Source organism: Papaver somniferum, chromosome 7 (assembly GCF_003573695.1).
Source record: "Papaver somniferum cultivar HN1 chromosome 7, ASM357369v1, whole genome shotgun sequence".
NCBI classification, from domain to species: domain Eukaryota; kingdom Viridiplantae; phylum Streptophyta; class Magnoliopsida; order Ranunculales; family Papaveraceae; genus Papaver; species Papaver somniferum.
In genome coordinates, this window is record NC_039364.1 from 158052532 (window position 1) to 158069834 (window position 17303).

The 17303-nt window shown below is 37.1% G+C and overlaps 1 protein-coding gene across 1 annotated transcript; it reads left to right on the plus strand.

Annotated features, from left to right (window-relative positions):
* The first annotated feature begins 581 nt into the window (after nucleotides 1-581).
* LOC113295430 (B-box zinc finger protein 32-like) lies at nucleotides 582-1463 on the plus strand. Its single transcript, XM_026543771.1, has one exon. It carries the CDS (start codon nucleotides 582-584, stop codon nucleotides 1461-1463), a length of 882 nt encoding a protein of 293 aa, XP_026399556.1.
* The last annotated feature ends 15840 nt before the right edge of the window (nucleotides 1464-17303 follow it).

Below are 17303 nucleotides of genomic sequence, written 5' to 3' on the forward strand. Positions count from 1 at the left end.
TTGTTTCCAGTTGAAGTGTTGAACTACCACAACATCATTTACTGTGTTAACGTGGGGCTATGCTCGAATTCAAATTAAAATAAAAAAAGTAATTCTTAAAGAAAATATCTAACAGAAAGTAGTGGTCATAACAGAACCAAGACTGAAACTAAAAAAAAAAATTAATGACTTTAATAATTCCAAACAATATTATAATTTGTGAGATACAAGGTTTTTGTGGCCAAGAAACAAGTTAAGTTGAGCCACACCCGAGAGTAATACATATTTTAATATATTTATATATATTTGATTGAATACGATCGTCTTCTTCTTGTCTCTCCTCCTATCACCGTTCCTTCCCATCACCAATCAATATTCTCTTTCTCTTCTTCTCCTTCAAATTTTTTTCTAATAATCACACCACAAACTTAAAACCACACAAAAAACTCCCACAAATACCAATCATTATTCACTTGTCTCCATTTCCATCCACCACCAAACCACCACACAATACTCTTATAAATATATATAAGCTTTCTTCATTTCTCAGATCATTTTAGTTTGCAAATATATAAGAGTTTTGAACTGAGATCATATCAAAGATGGCAATAAAAAGGTTATGTGAACTCTGTAATGGAGAAGCGAAACTATATTGTGAGTCAGATTCTGCTTATCTATGTCTGAGCTGTGATTCCAACGTTCACGAAGCTAATTTCTTAGTAGCTCGTCATATTCGTCGTACAATATGTTCGAAATGTAAAGAATATGATGGGAATATCATCTCTGGTATTCAGTTTTATCCCGTATTCGAACCCTACACCTGTTCATCTTGTTCATCATCGACATCCTTGTTAGTTTCTCATGAAGATATCGACTCTTCTTCATCGTCTTCTCTGGACTGCGTCTCTGCTGCTGAATCATACAATCAGAACAAGAAGAAGAAGAGAAACATCAAGAAGATCGATTTAAACCGAAAACTTATTTCACCAAAGGTTACGTGTTCAAGTTCGGTGACGGACATTTCTGGCAGTGACATATCGAGTATCCCGGTGTCTTTTTCAGGTGAGAATGCAAGCTTTCGGGTGAATTTAAACGGTGAAGAATTAGTGAGAAGAGAAGACAGGAAACGGAGCTTGACCAAAGTTGACTTAAAGGTCGAGGGCATTTTAGTCAACTGGTGTAAAAAGCTGGGGCTGAAAAACTACTGTAAAATTATACCCTTAGCTCTGCATGCATTACGTGTATGTCTAGAGAACTTGAGGTTTTTACCGTTTAGGGTTGCAATTGCTTGTTCATTTTGGCTAGCTTTGAAATTTTCTAGTGGTAAATTGGTAACCACGTGTCAAAATCTAAAAAGGCTCGAAGAGATTTGTGGTGTACCGGTGAAGATGATTGTGTGTGCAGAAGGCAAGATATCTCGCGTATTGAATCTAAACCGTAGATCTCAACTTGAGGATCTTAAAGAAGGTTGTGATGAATGTTAGTAGAGTTGAGAAAATTTGTAAACAAAGTGTAAGTGGGTGTGACAAATGTAGGTTGATTAAGGAAAAAAGGTTAATGTAGAGGTGAAATGAACTGAGTTTCAATACTTTTGACAAAATTATTTGATACTATGTGTTTGCATTTTGATGTTATAATGTAATTGGCGTTTTTATTTGATTAAATGATTCTGTAGTTGTGTTGCAGTGTATGTCTAATCTACATAAACATATTCAGATCAAAATCCTTCACGGAATCAATAGGATGGGCCTTCTTTTACAATTTTTTGTTGATGCCATGAAGGGATAATAATTCAGTAACTGGTTAAGGCCTTAAGGGACATGCTAACTTTTAACGCACGCCGGGCTTTAGCTGTGCTTTGCTCTGTCAAGGCACATGCCAAAATGCAAATCAATAACTAAGGCTCAACACTTTCCGTGGTGGAAGATCAAACGAGGGAATTTGGTCCCGACATTCAAAGTGATCATATGATGAGGATGCAACGAAATACTGTAAAGTTTCTGGCCCTTGCAAGAAAAAGAAATCTTCAAATTGCTTGCTTAGAAACATAAAGTCCACAAGCGTTTTTACGACAGATAGCTAAGACGCGTGGGTTTTATCTTTGAAGTGTCGAGTTGGTAGTCACATGCCGGGAAACCTCCTTTGACTGTTCAAAATTTTCTTCTCTTCTTGTTTAGAAAATTAGAAGCTAGGTTCTCGTTTTTTTCTTTCTTTTTTTCTCACTTCTGCTCAAGTTCTATCCTAAGTTGGGCCTGTCTGCCTTGTTGACCCGGTTGGGAGCTTGGGGCCTTCTTCGAGCGCACATTCGGCTAACCCCCTACAAATTAGTTTGGCGCTTGGCTGGGTATAATGCGCCGGATAGCTTAGTGTCTGAGAAAAAACTAAATTACTACCTTTCTGGGTTCAACATTATACTTAAAAAATGGCACATAGAGGACACCGCACCAGCTAACATGTTTGTGATAGGTTATCACGCCTTAAAAAGACACCGGTTTCTCATTGTTATAAATGGGGCGCCCGCATGATGCGTAGATATTGCAACATCATTCATCACAATAACTTCAAAACTGATAAACATGGAAACCAAATCCAGAGGACTATATACACAACTCTTAACTTAATTTACACGATACAAATATATGGAGTACATAGCCAGAGAAGTGTGTAATTAATGGTAGTACATATGTACATGCATGTAAACTGGTGATCATTAGTGTATAAGTAAGATAATTAGATAAACACCTCCCGAAGAGTATAAGCAGAGAAACAGCTCCTAACAAGCTCCCACAGAGAAAGCTAAAAGACTTCATATGACAAACATGCAATACTAGTTTTACCCGCTTTTTCACGAATGTTATACCTGGAAACGACAAGTAGGGATTATACTGAGCAACACAAACGCATTGATTCTTATCCATCAGATAAAACTTAAGATCCGATAGGGTAATACTCTGGTGCAGGTTGAATTCATGTACCACCAACGTCCTAACAAGCTTCAGCTGTAGAAACCCATTTAACTCTATATCTCACAGCATGATTGAGCTGAAAACAGAGTACATTCCATTCAGTTAGTTGTTAAACAAATATAACACAAACCAATTCGGGTTTGACAAAGTAATAATCAAATACCTCAAGTGAATAAATCTGGATACTTGGCTCGAAAGTCTGACTCTTCCTCCCATGTTGCTTCTTTAGCATTGTGATGAAGCCATCTTACTTTCACAAAAGGTATAACTTTATTTCGCAAAGTCTTCTTTTTACGGTCCAGGATTTCACTTGGCGTTTCCTGATACGAAATATCATCTTCTAATTGCAACAACTGCCAATCTAATAAATGAGAGGGATCGGACTCATAACCACGTAACATTGACACATGAAATACATCATGAATGTGACCCATGTGTGCAGGTAATGCAAGTCTATATGCTACCTCGCCAATCTTCTCAATGATCTGAAATGGTCCTATAAACCTTGGTGCTAGTTTTCCTTTCAACCCGAGACCCTTCTTTGGTGATACTCGAAGTACTAAATTCTGCCCAACCTCGAAATGTAATGGACGACAACTATGGTCTGCATAACTTTTCTGTCTACTCTGAGCTTCTCGAAGACGCCCTCTAATGATTCTAATGCTGTTTGTAGTTTTTGCAACTACTCTTGGTCCAACTAACGAGTTCTCTCCGACCTCTGCCCAGCAAATTGGTGATGTACATGGTCGCCCATATAAAGCCTCAAATGGTGCCGTACCTATACTTGCTAGGTAACTATTATTATAAGCAAACTCAGCCAACGGTATATGAGTCTTCCAATTAGCTTGAAAATCCAGCACACAAGCCCTGAGCATGTCTTCTAATACCCAAACAACTTGTTCTGATTGCCCATATGACCGTGGATGAAAAGCCGAGCTAAGACCAATATTAGATTCAAAAGCTTTCTGAAAACTCTTCCAAAATGCTGATATGAATTGAGCACCCATATCTGATGTTATAGACAATGGAACACCGTGCAGTTGAACAACATCTAAAACATACAACTGTGCTAGCTTATCTACTGAATAGCTAGTCCTAACTGGTACAAACTGAGCTTCTTAGTTATCCTATCCACCACAATCCATATGGAATCCATGCCATCACTAGTTATAGGCAATCCTCTAACAAAATGCATTGTTATATGTTCCCATTTCCAGACTGGAATAGGTAAAGGTTGGAGAAGACACGATGGTTGTTTATGTTCCGCTTTTATTTGTTGACATGTCAAACATTTCTTCACAAATTCCGCAATCTGTTTTTTCATTCCTGTCCACCAAAAATTTCTTCGAAGATCTCTGTGCATCTCAAGACTACCTGGATGGATAGTATAATGTGATCGATGAGCTTCATTCATGATTCTCTTCCTCAGTTCTGCGCCTGTTTGCCTTGGTACCCAAAATCGATTCCTAAATCGAAGACTATTGTCTGAATGTAGCTTCCAGTCTTTGTTCTCTTTGTTGTTAGCCTTATTCAGATACTTTTTGAATTCTCGGCATCTACTTTGAGCTTTGACTATCCTCTCAATCAAGATAGGTTCGACTTTTATTTGAGACGAATAACTATTACAGATCATATCTGTTTCTGAGATCTGACAAGTATAAGTAACAGCAATGTGTAACAGTAACCATTCTTTAACCATCAAATGAGCCATATTCTGCTCCTTTTTGCGGCTAACTGCATCAGCACTGACATCTGCTTTACCTTGGTGAGATAGTAAAGAGATATCGTAATCTTTCAAGTACTCCGTCCAGTGTCCCCGTCTCATATTCAATTCCTTTTGAGAGAACAAATATTTCAGACACTTGTGATTTGAATGTAGCTCAAATTTCTCATCAGTAAGGTAGTGCCTCCAAATTTTCAAAGCAAAAACAATCCCTGCCAACTCTAGATCATGCAACGGATAATTCTTCTCATGAGTCTTCAGCTTTCTAGAAGCATAAGCAATGACCTTCCCATTCTGCATTAACACACAACCAATCCCGATAATAGATGCATCCGTATGTACAACATAAGATTCACTGGTGATATAGTAAGACGAGTTTTGAGTTCTTGAAAAGCAGTTTCACATTCCTCCGTCCATTCAAAGATAACCCCTTTTTCTGTTAATCTAGACAATGGTGAAGCTATACCAGCAAATCCCTGCACAAAACGACGATAACAACCAGCAAGCCCTAAGAAGCCTTGAATTTCCATAACTGTTGTTGGCTGTTGCCAATTCAGAACGCTATCAACATTTGAAGGATCTATCGAAATTCCCTTACTTGAAACAACATGCCCAAAAAACTTCACTTCACTCAACCAAAACCCGCATGTACTAAACTTTGCATATAAGTGATGTTCACGCAAAATTTGAAGAGTAATTTTTAAGTGTTCTTCATGGTCTTCATGTGTCTTAGAGTAGATCAAGATATCATTAATAAACACGAGGACAAACTGACCTAAATACTTCCAAAATATTCTATTCACCAAATCCTTAAAGGCCGATGGAGCATTAGTCAAACCAAAAGGCATAACAAGATATTCATAGTGTCCTAGTGGAGTTCTAAATGCTGTTTTCTGAATGTCTTCATCCTTAATTCTCAGTTGATGACAACCTGACCTAAGATCTATCTTGGAGAAGTATTGGGCCCCTTTCAGCTGATCAAACAAATCATTTATTCTTGGAAGTGGATACTTGTTCTTAATAGTAACTTTATTCAACAGACTGTAATCAACACATAACCTAAATGCATCCTTCTTTTTCACAAATAAAACTGGAGCACCCCATGGCGAAAAGCTGGGTCAAATAATTCCTAAACTTGTTAATTCTTGTAACTGCGTTTTCAACTCTTTCTTTTCTAGCGGAGCCATTCTGTAAGGAGTCACTGAAATAGGAGAAATACTTGGCAGTAAATCAATAGAGAAATCTACAACTCTCTTTGGTGGTAATCTTGGTAGAAATATATCCTCAAACTCTCGCACCACTGGTATTGTGTCTGCTGTTATCGAACTTTCTACAGAAACAGCTAGCAAACCAATACCATTTTCACCACTTGTCTTATTCAGTTTCTGAAAAGGACGTTGGGGTTTTCTGGAACCAGTAAATGTAAATGGCAACTTTCCTGGCATATGAAATATTACTGTTTTTGCATAACAGTCCACACTTGCATGGTATTTGGCTAACCAATCCATACCAAGTATGACGTCAAAACCCTGTATATCTAGTACTACCAAGTCTACCATCAATTCTTGGTTATCAACCATCACCACACAACACTTGCAAACTCGGAAAGGAAATTTTTTACTCCCAAATGGTGTTGCCAGTGACAACCTCTTATCACCAAATGTCATTTTCAGCCCAAGTTTCTCGGCTATGCATAGGCTAATAAATGAGTATCTCGAACCAGTGTCAATCAAAACATGGACTAAATGACTGAATAGTAGCATGTTACCTTGCACAACTTGATCAGTTGGGGACACATCCCCTTCTGCCCTCCTATAAATTACTTGACCTTCCTGTGCCTCTTGCTCAGGAGTTTCCCCTGATTCCGCATATACCATTCCTTTCCTTAATACCCCTATTTCTTGTCCCGCTAGATTTAATTTTGGACCAGGTTCTTGACGGTTAAAACATGTAATCTGATTAGGATTTACTTGCCCCCCAGGCTGTGTTAGATGAAAACGAACAACCATCGGTCGTATTTTTTTTCCTGATGGTGCAACTGTAGCTGTTCCCACCCTTGGTTGTATAGATGACGACGAAGAAGGTCGTGACACCAAACCTACTCCCCATCGTTGTCCGGGTAGCCTGAAAAACGTTAGATTTGGAGTAGATGTTGTCATTTGTCTTTTAGATGGGTCTTGTCTTGCCGTAAATTGTTGAGGCAGTTCCCTAATCCGTGTCGATTTTTGATCTTCCTCTTCTCTTTCAACATCAGTGGATGATGGACTCATCAACACCTCCTTAAAGGTCTGAATTTTGATACGCTGACCAGATGCACCTTCCATTCTCTGTATCAACATAAAAATACAGAAAAATATCAACTTATGTGGCTCTGATATCCTGTGTATTTATATATCATTTTTTCGAATAGCAATACCATTATGGAATTAGCCTAAAGTAGTTCAAATCATAAGAGGGTAATACACTGCCTCCAACCAGGTCTGACAGACAAATCCTTTCATTGAAACATTTTAACAAACATTTCTATATCACCATCACATTAACACAGTAGCTAAATACACATCTGTAACTTGCATCTGCTTAAACAAATTGCAATCAGCAGTTTCAGTAGGTTTTACAAACCCTTTGTCTATCATAACCTACCCTTTAATATATGGCTCAATAAAATTGTTGGAATATTTTCAACGCCGCTAACCAAAGGGGGGTCCTGGGGGGCATTGCCCCCCAGGCTGTGGTCGACAAAAGCCTGTTCGAAAATTTCGAATCCAAAAGACACCATTGATGTCTGTTGATGAAGGAACCTGACGTTTCGTGAATAGAAACCTGTTGGCGAATAAAAAAAACCTATTCCCAACAGGTGCAAAACCCTTTATAAATAGCTTCTCCCAGTTTCGTTTAACATATAAGAAAAATCAATCTGTTTTCTCTATTTCAAAAAGCATCATCAGAAATCAGAAATCTCTTTGTGTGTTCTTGATTGAATCAAGGGGTACAAACCTTGAATTCAGTTTTCGTTGCAGGGCTTTCATTGTATCCTGAAGGCAATATTTCGCATACCTGTTGTAATCGCCAATTGTTATTGGGAGGGTAGAAATATTTGTCTAAAAGAAATTTATACAAGCCTTGAAAGTTTTGGAGTGCAACAATTTCTTCTCTGTGTCATTCATCCTTTGTGAAACCCATTTTTTTCCAACAAAAATTAGCTAGAATCGAAGTTGAACAGAATACACATACCTTAAGATTAAGAAGACAATTCTTAATTTCTTTCTGCCTTTGTTCTCTCACTCTACTTCTGAAGTCAGTATCCACTACTTCACCCCCTTTTCTTCGAAGTTCAAGATCATCAAATTCATAGGATATATTTAGCTAATAACACTGATGAAATTTAGTCTCTATAAATTGTTCTATGTTTCATTTTCATCACCTTTGATTTTGTTCATTTTTCTTTCTCTCTCGCTGTTGTTGTGTTACTACTTGTGACGACAGGTGTTAGTAAGAAAACTACGGACGCCTAACCGATTCTTCTTTATAAAAAGCATGGGTACTAATGGGGTACCGCTTATTGGACAGGGTAACCAAAACACATAAAAGCAAATTAGAAAATCCTCTAGTTTATATGATTTTTGACGCCCTCCCCTGAAATGAAATCTGGCACCCCATTAACAATGTCGATAAAAAATACGGTTACTTTTCCTGCCTAATTTGGGGCCTAGTCCTCTTATTTGGGGAATGTTACTAGATGACAAAAAAATGTCATTAGAAATAAATTTCACACAACCCTTTATCCAACTACTATGTAAGTACCTATTTTACCCCTCATTTATTAGCGTTAATTAATCGTATTAGGTATTAATTATGTTTTAGATGTGAGATCGATCTTCAAAACATCAAACAACTTAATATTTTTGATTTTTTTCGTAAACAATATCCATAATCGGTTTACGTTCATGCACTCGCAAATCGATTATGGGTTGGTGTTTTCGAAGTTAACAAAGGACTTCCAATCGATTAAAGTATGCACAGATAAAATCTGATTCCTATAATCGGGGTTTTGTGGGACATATATAAACCGGTTGTTATCTTTCATAAGATTTTTTTTTCATTCATTTCAAAATCTACTCCGTGCTTACAACCGGAATAGTAAGATTCAAGAACACGCATTATCGTAGTATTCTTTCTTTTTCATTCATTTAATTATCGTAGGAATCACGGATGCATTTAGCACATGCATCAAGCCTTTAAACCCCTAGGCGACCCTAGTAGAAGAGTTATAGTCTCATGAGGGTTTACATAGAGATCTACCCAAAAAAACCTACACAAAAACTTCTAAAACCATCAATCTTCGTCGGAGGAATCCGAGTCTGATTCACCCACCATGAATTCCGGAGAATACTCCGAAATTTTGGATACCATGAAGTGATAGCTTGCATCAAATGTGAATGCTTCCCCCTTTTCCTCCAAGTAGCGCGCTTTCACGACTTGGTGCTACAAAAACACGTCACAAACTTACTTTGTTAGTGGTGTTTAATTGGAAGATCAAACCACATGGATTACGTAAAATAAACCACAAAAACACTTACAAATTTTTCAATGGACATGCTAAAGTGGCTAGCGTTCAAAGTCCGATGTTGGATACATAAATGAGCAAGTATCGCATTTTCGATGACTTGGTGCCTATCATGGACTTGTTGAACACTTCTTCCATCCGTATTCCCAAAATCTTGCCTATATTTGTTATATACCATTGTCCAAAAAGGTTTCAGAATCTACCCTTACGGAGGACTGTTTTTTAATTCGAGTTTCGGTGTACCATGCTTTGGTGATTGCCAAATCTTCGGTAGAGTCAAACGATGCATTTCTTGTATATGAAGGTATGAAATGAGTAGTTGTAGATTATATGGAGTGAGAGAGAATAAAATGAGCAATTTTGGGGGAAATGGGGTCCAAGGATGAGGTCTCTATATATAGAGAAAGACCCCAATGACTATTTTTTCCGAAAAAAGTGAAATAATTTGGTACAATCGGTCTTCTCGAAGATCCATATAGTACGATTATGTTTTTATGCCACCACGAATCGGTCTTTATGTTAGCCGATATAAACCGATTAAAGACAAGTAAAATATTTGAATTTTCACCGAAAATAATCGGTTTATATAACTTCACATGTGATCCGATTCTAACTGGAAAAAGATATAGAAAAAACAGCATTTCTTAGGAATGAAGAATCGGATTATACTGACCCCAAACATAAACTGATTACGTGATGGACCCTAGATAATCGGTTTATGTTGACATATCGAGTAGCCCGATTGTTGGCATGTGTTCGGTTAACAGAATTATTGAGCATGCATAAACTTGTTTTACGATACACGTAATTATAATTAAAATTTGAAGTGCATTAAGTTCAAACCAGGATCATCCAAAATATAAACCTTAAACACCCCAAAAGAGTGTTAAAAAATTGAAACTTAAACTACCAAGTCTTAAAAAATTAAACTTAAACTTAAAAACTTAAACTTATAAATCATGGAGCACCAAGATCAGGAGCAGCAACACCAGGAGCATTTGTAGCAGCAGCAGGAGTAGCAACAACAAGAGCATTTGCAGCAGCAACATCTTCTGCATCAGCCATGGATTGATATTCAGCCATTTCTTCAAACATACCTTCCAAATATATTTTCCAATCCCTCTCAGCTGAAATCAAATCCCTCCTTCTCCTCGCGAACCTGATGACCTCAACGAGCTCTTCCAGTGCAAGCTTGTCTACCAGAGCGAGGGTTTCTTCTAGACGGGTCTCACCGCCATAGGAGAACTTGTAGAGGCTTCTTTGTGGCACGCGTTGTGGTACCCTGTAAATATCCTCATGGGTGAGCTCTCGAGAGTAAAATGCTAGGTAGCCGAAGACCATACCTACAAAAAAAAAAATCTAGTTCACAATCGGTACATAATTAAACATATGTAATCCGATTCTCAACAACAAAACAAACAAGTCAAACATTCACAATCGGTTTATGTAGTACATATATAAAAACCAATTGTGAAAAGGAATCTGAAGAGATAATTCACAATGGTACATTAACAAGCAAATAAAATCCGATTAAGGAAAACTAGAGTTCAAAAGAATTTAGTACCCAGAATCGGGTTATGCTAATGCACTTATAAACTGATTCTGGTGATGTCTTTTCATATTCCGATTCAGGTCCCAAAATCGATTTATGTTAATCATCATATAAACCGATTACTCTGCATGCTCTTCATGGCCGAAGAACAAAACCCAAAATCGGTTTATACGATATGTCAACATAAACCTCTGGGTAAGATCAGAGATTTTGATTTTCAAAAATCGTAGATTTAAACATGTAAATCATTAAAGAAATGCGAATACTAGAAAGTCTTAATGGAGATTTCCCTTTTTCTTGGTTGGATCGAAGATCGTTGGAGAAGATGATCAATTTTTATATTTATTTTTGATTAGGGTTTTGAGAATTTGGAAAGATTAAGATGAAAATCGAAAGTTCTTTTGGTTTAGATTTTTATGTTTTTTAGATTTTTAATGAAAATGGTAATGGATTGGTATTTATATGAGTTAGTTTTAGGAATTAATTTGGGGGTGAATTAGACTTTTTGTGAAATTTGGCACCCCATAGCCATTTGATAGAGTTGGGAGAGAAATTTGATAGGCCCCAAATAAGTGGTCTAGGCCCCAAATTAGCCAGGTTCTCGTTAACATCGCCTAGATGGATCATTAGCGAAATATGGATCCGTGCATGAAAAATACCTGGTCGTCCATTCTTTATTATTTTGGACGATAAGAATTACGCCGTACCAAAGCTAACCCCCATACCTAATCATATCTAATCATTGTATGTGCGGCTAAAATTAGCTCAAGCTAACCATTAATCTAATAATGATTGATCTTAATGTGGGGCATGTTTGACCTTCGATTTTTACAATCCACAAGCGAACTGCCAAGGTTTTGTGGCCTAACTTCGCGAACTGTCATAGGTTTGTAAACCTGTCCAACTCCAATATTAGCTGAAGTCACGAACTTTTCTACATGTTTGTGTTTGCTAAGATTCTGACAGATAGTTCTAAGACAACTTTATTCACTGAACCACTTTATGCTTATGGATCATTGATGAAGTATTGAGTAATTTCATTTATTTATTTTTTGATCAGACAACAGCGGGAATTGAACCCCTAGCCTATCACTTGGGAGTTCAACCCCTAGCCAACTGGGCTAATCCCAGTTGGTTAGTATTGAGTAATTTCAAAGGCTACTTAGCTATATGAATCATCATTGTGCATGGTTTCAGAACCTTGCACCATAATGCATATTATTTTTGTGTAATTTCAAGGAAGACTTCTCACACGCTTACATGAATTCCTAATAAGAATTTCATCTAAACAGAGAAAGTGTTTGCTTGGATCTCAAACTATCTTCGATTGAATTTAAAGCTACCTAAAGCCTTGAAAATGTATGAATAGAGAGACTCTTGCAACTGGATTTATCAATCTTTGGCACTCTTGTGTCAAAGTTTCTAAGCAAGAGACGTCCCCTGTAATCCGGGTTTCCTTTGAGAAATATAATTAGGTTACAACTTTGAGGTCTTTACTTAGGGATTCGTGAAGCCCGATCAAACTATATTTTACCTGATAGTTAGTGTATTTGGATCTTGTTCTTATTGATCTTTGAGGTTTTTGTAATTTTGGATCAGGAATGAGATAGATAGAAATCGCAAAGTTTTCTTCGTCTTAGTCTTTGTAATTCCTCAAGATAGATATCTAAACTCTTCTTTGATTTGCTTGGATTGTTCTTAAGAGGTGGTTAGTGATCTAGGCTTCTCAGCTAACTGAGTGTAAGTGTTCCAAATTTATGATGTTTGCTGAAGTTTGTCTACTGCAAACATATTTCCAAACCTAAATTGGAAAATCAAAAGGGAAATCAAATAAGCTTGTCTGTTAGAGGCAGATAGGTATCAAAAGTCTTCAAAGAGGTTGAAGCAACTCTTGGGCTGTAAAGAACGTCATCTACGGGAATTAAGTGCGCAGAATCTAGCGAGGTTCAAGAGGCTTAAGAAATATGACTGCATATGAATTGCTTGGAAGGTTGATTCGGTCTCAACTACATTTCAGTTCGAAGTATGATAGTAGGCTAATGTCTATAGCTGTTTAATACAATGTGTTGTTCAAAAATGTACAAGGTCCTTGGGTTTTTCTGCAGGTGTAGTTTTCCTCGTTAACGCAATTGGTGTCTTGTATTTTTCCTTTTTCGCATTATATTATAATAGGAATAACACAAGTAGTACGTAATTAATTATTTGAGATAAAAACAAGACTCGTTCTTGTTGAATTCATATCTTGAAAGATAGGTTATAAGTTTCATACTTATTAGAATTCAAATTCTCTTAATTCGTTTACGACTAGATTGATCTTGGATGTTTATTTGTGAGATCGTCAAAGAATTCTTCTAAACAATCAGGTTCACGGACCTTTGGTCTATATAATAGGTATCTTAAACACATTGATTTACTCTCAATTGATTATCCTTTCTTTCTTATTTTTCTTTTGAATTATGTATTTTACATTTATGTTGAGTTTATTAGGTACTTAGAAGTTATTGGAGCAAAAGAACAAGAAATATTCCAAATTGTCTAAAATGGCAAGTGTTACTGGGAGCTCATCCGAGGATAAGGGGCAAGTATAGTTGAAGTCCAAGAAGAGTTGTTTAAGGCAGTCGATACTCTATGCAGGGCTACAACAGTAGTTTTTTAAAGAAGTTAGGGCACCTCCTTATTGGAAGGGCATATCAGATCGGTGGGCGCCCTTCATTACTATATGTTATATAACTTATAATTTGGTCGACAAAGAAAAATATGTCTTCTTTTTTCTTTTCTCCATTTTCATCAGATTCAGACGCTGCTCACTGTCGTCTAACCAAGATTTCAACGAGAGATATGATGAAGTTGTTGTTATGAGACAAACAGACAAGACAATAGATGTGATGATGTTGATTTGATTGATAATCATAGAAGAAGTTGGTGTTGTTGAATCTGTCAGGAATTTGGGTGAGTTTTGAGAAAAATGAAGTTAAGGTTTGAAATTCAATTGGAATATAACTCGTGAATTTGAGATGGGTCTATGGTCTAAGGTTTTGATGGTTCATTTTAATGTTCAAGGGTTTAGTGGTACTGAGAAGGAAGAATGGAGTTGTTGTGCTACTGCAGAAGAAATCAGTCTCAGATGCAAGTTGATTATCTAGGATAGGGATGAAATCAGTGGTGCTATGTTGAAGGGTTGGAAGAGAAATTGGTGATGCTGCAAAGATTAGTTTTGGTGGATGATTTAGGTGAAGATGGTGCTACTGTGTGGGTTCTGCTGAATGATGAGGTTGAATTGAAATTTAGGTTGATTTCAAGACAAGAAATGAAGATGAAACTGATAATGGGATCTGTTAGAGATATAACTGTTAATGGTTGCTTCTGTTTTAGTTCTGGAAATAAACAAGGATGTGTTTACAGTGAGTTGATTTGATTTTGTTTGATATGAATTTGTGATGATGATCAAGGAAGCAGAAATGTTGCTACATGGGCAAAAATTGCAGCTGAAATTGGTTGAATTGTGTAGAGTAAGTGATGAACCGAGTTACATGGAAGTTGGAATGAAAATGTCGAAATATATGTATGTTAGGATTGATAAATATTATATGCATGAAGGAGCGGTGAAATGACCCTAAATGGGATGAAATTAGCCAGAAACAGGAAAACTTTGCTGGCTTTGCATACCGGCAAGTTGACTCACCAATCCAACTGATCAGTACAAACCATTAAAAATAATGGTTGACTGTTAATTGACTCTGTTAGAGCATAGCTCGGTCAACCTCGCATGCGTTGCTATCTCAAGCATGTTTGTCAATGTTAGTGATCAAAACTATAAGTCTTGATTTCTAGCCTACATAGCTAAGTCTCGGACTAGGATAGAAAAGTGTAGTTGAGCTCAAGGACTTCATGGCGATTCATCATACAACGACGAAGATCTATACAAGGAACCGTGGAACTTCATCAACAAAAAGGTATGTGGAGACTTGAGCTTATCTATCACTCAAAATTCTATCTCTTCTATCTCCTACTTCTTATGAGACAAAAGTCGTATGCTATATAGACTAGATCATACACATTTGACATTTCGAACTGAGCATTCATTGCTTATCTTTTATCTCTAAATCGTGTGTTGGTAAAGTGTTTCGCTTTGATCAAGTTTATCTTCACCTAGTGACGAAAGTCATGAAAAGTTTCAATCACTTTGAGAATTGCTCTGACGTGAATCGGTCTGTGAATAACGGATACATAGCGTCCTTTGAGAATGTCTCAATGATTAAAATGAGAGTTTAGATTACATAACCATGTATTCCTTGAACCGAATTTTTCGAACTTTGTTGATCAAGAGAAATCGAGAGGATTGTGGAATTGGCTTGCCAAGTCCGCGAACTGACGGAAGTTCTCGACCGAGAATTTCTGCTGGGATTTTCCAAAACTCGTTTGTATGCTAAGTCTGCGAACTCAGTCCGGGAACCCAGTCCCGAACTGGCGGAAGTTCTCTTTCCGAGAATTTCTGCTGAGTTTGGAAAACTCAACCGATTAACTTAAGTCCGCGAACTTGTTTATGAACTTAAGAAGTTATGATCTAAAGATGTGCTCTGAACATGAAACATTAAATTACTAAGGAATGCTTTATGCAAACCGTGGCTATAATGTTCATGAGCCGATTCAATCGAATCGAATCATCTTTGTTTCAATTGTGTTTTGTGTAGTTACATAAGATCTCATAGCACTTGAACAACTCTGTAACTAGTTCATTCGAGTCAATTGAACTAGTTATGGTGAAGAAGAACAAGGTTAATATGAAATGCTCATATGGTTAACCTTTTGGGTTACTATGTTGAACCAACATACACGTACACGTTTGGGAATGGTTTTCACGAACCCAGTAAACCTCTACCCAAGTGTGTGTGACAAGCTAAGTTTTCGATCTAACGGTTGAGAAATATTAGCTTGAATCTAAATCAGGTTTTCATCTAACGGTAAATAAGCATTGCTTTGTAACTAAGGAAAAACCCTGATTTGAAGGCTATATAAAGGAGACATCTAGCATTGTGCAAAACTAATCCCCACACGTCTATGTGTTACTAGTGTGCCTGCTAGAGTCGATCTCCATTAACCTTTGGTTTTCTTCTCTAAAATCAGGTTAACGACTTAAAGACTTCATTGGGATTGTGAAGCCAGACCGATACTACTTTATCGTAGTTGTGTGATCTGATCTTGCATCTTCTATCGTACGAGTACAGTCGATTGATTTGGTTGAGATCGTGAGATTTCTCCGATAGGCAAGATAAAGAAGTCACAAACATCTTCGTCTCACTGTTTGTGATTCCTCGACAATCCACTTGTGTAGTCAGGAAGGATTGTAGAGAGGTGATTGATTAATCTAGGCTGTTCTTCGGGAATATAAGACCGGATTATGAATTGGTTCCTGTTACCTTGATTTTATATCTAAAGACGGAACAAAACCTAGGGTTTATCTGTGAGAGACAAATTTATCCTCTTATAGACTTTTCTGTGTGAGACAGATCTGTTTATTATCAAGTTTGTGATTTTGGGTTACAGAAACTCTTGGTTGTGAGTGAGATCAGCTAAGGGAATCAAGTGTGCAGTATCCTGCTGGTTTCAGAGGCGTAGGAGTACAACTGTACCTTGGATCGGTGGGAGACTGATTTGGGTTCGACTATAGTCAAGTCCGAAGTTAGTTTGCAGTAGGCTAGTGTCTGTAGCGGCTTAATACGGTGTGTATTCAATCTGGACTAGGTCCCGGGGTTTTTCTGCATTTGCGGTTTCCTCGTTAACAAAATTTCTGGTGTCTGTGTTATTTCTTTTCCGCATTATATTTTATATAATTGAAATAATAAAGGTTGTGCGTTCGTGATCATCAATTGGAAATCCAACCTTTGGTTGTTGATTGATATTGATTGATCCTTGGACATTGGTCTTTGGTACCGTCCAAGTATTCCTTGTATTTGATAAAGACTCGCTATTGTTTTTAGCTTGAGTAAAAATCAAATCAAGAGAGAGATATTAACTCCTTGATATACTTTTATCTAGATTGAGTATGACTGTCTAGTTGATTCTCTAGCAAAGTATTTCGGAGTTAGTCCATACAGATTGCTAATCGAAATATTGGGTGGTGTTGTTAGACCCCCTCTTTTTCAGACTCAGTTGACCGATGACGATCTCACCAACAGTGACGAATTCTGGCGCTTATGACCGGATTGACTCAGGGTACCGGCCAGTTTCCGGTGATCAAGTTTAAACAGAAAGTATATATGGGTTATTCTTACACATGGGCCTGGTGGACCATTTGGATGAGGAATTTGGGAAAAGTTGACCTAATTTTAAAAGTTAGAGAAAGAGAAAAGCTATAAAAGGGAATCACTTCTAACTTAAAAAAATCTCTTCTTCTACGTATTTTTCTTAGGGTTTAAACATGATAGTTCTTCTTTTTCTTCTTGTTATGGATAAAGATTAGTTTGATTTTCCAAAACATGATTTTTGGTTTAATGAATTAGTTTTGTCTCAATATTA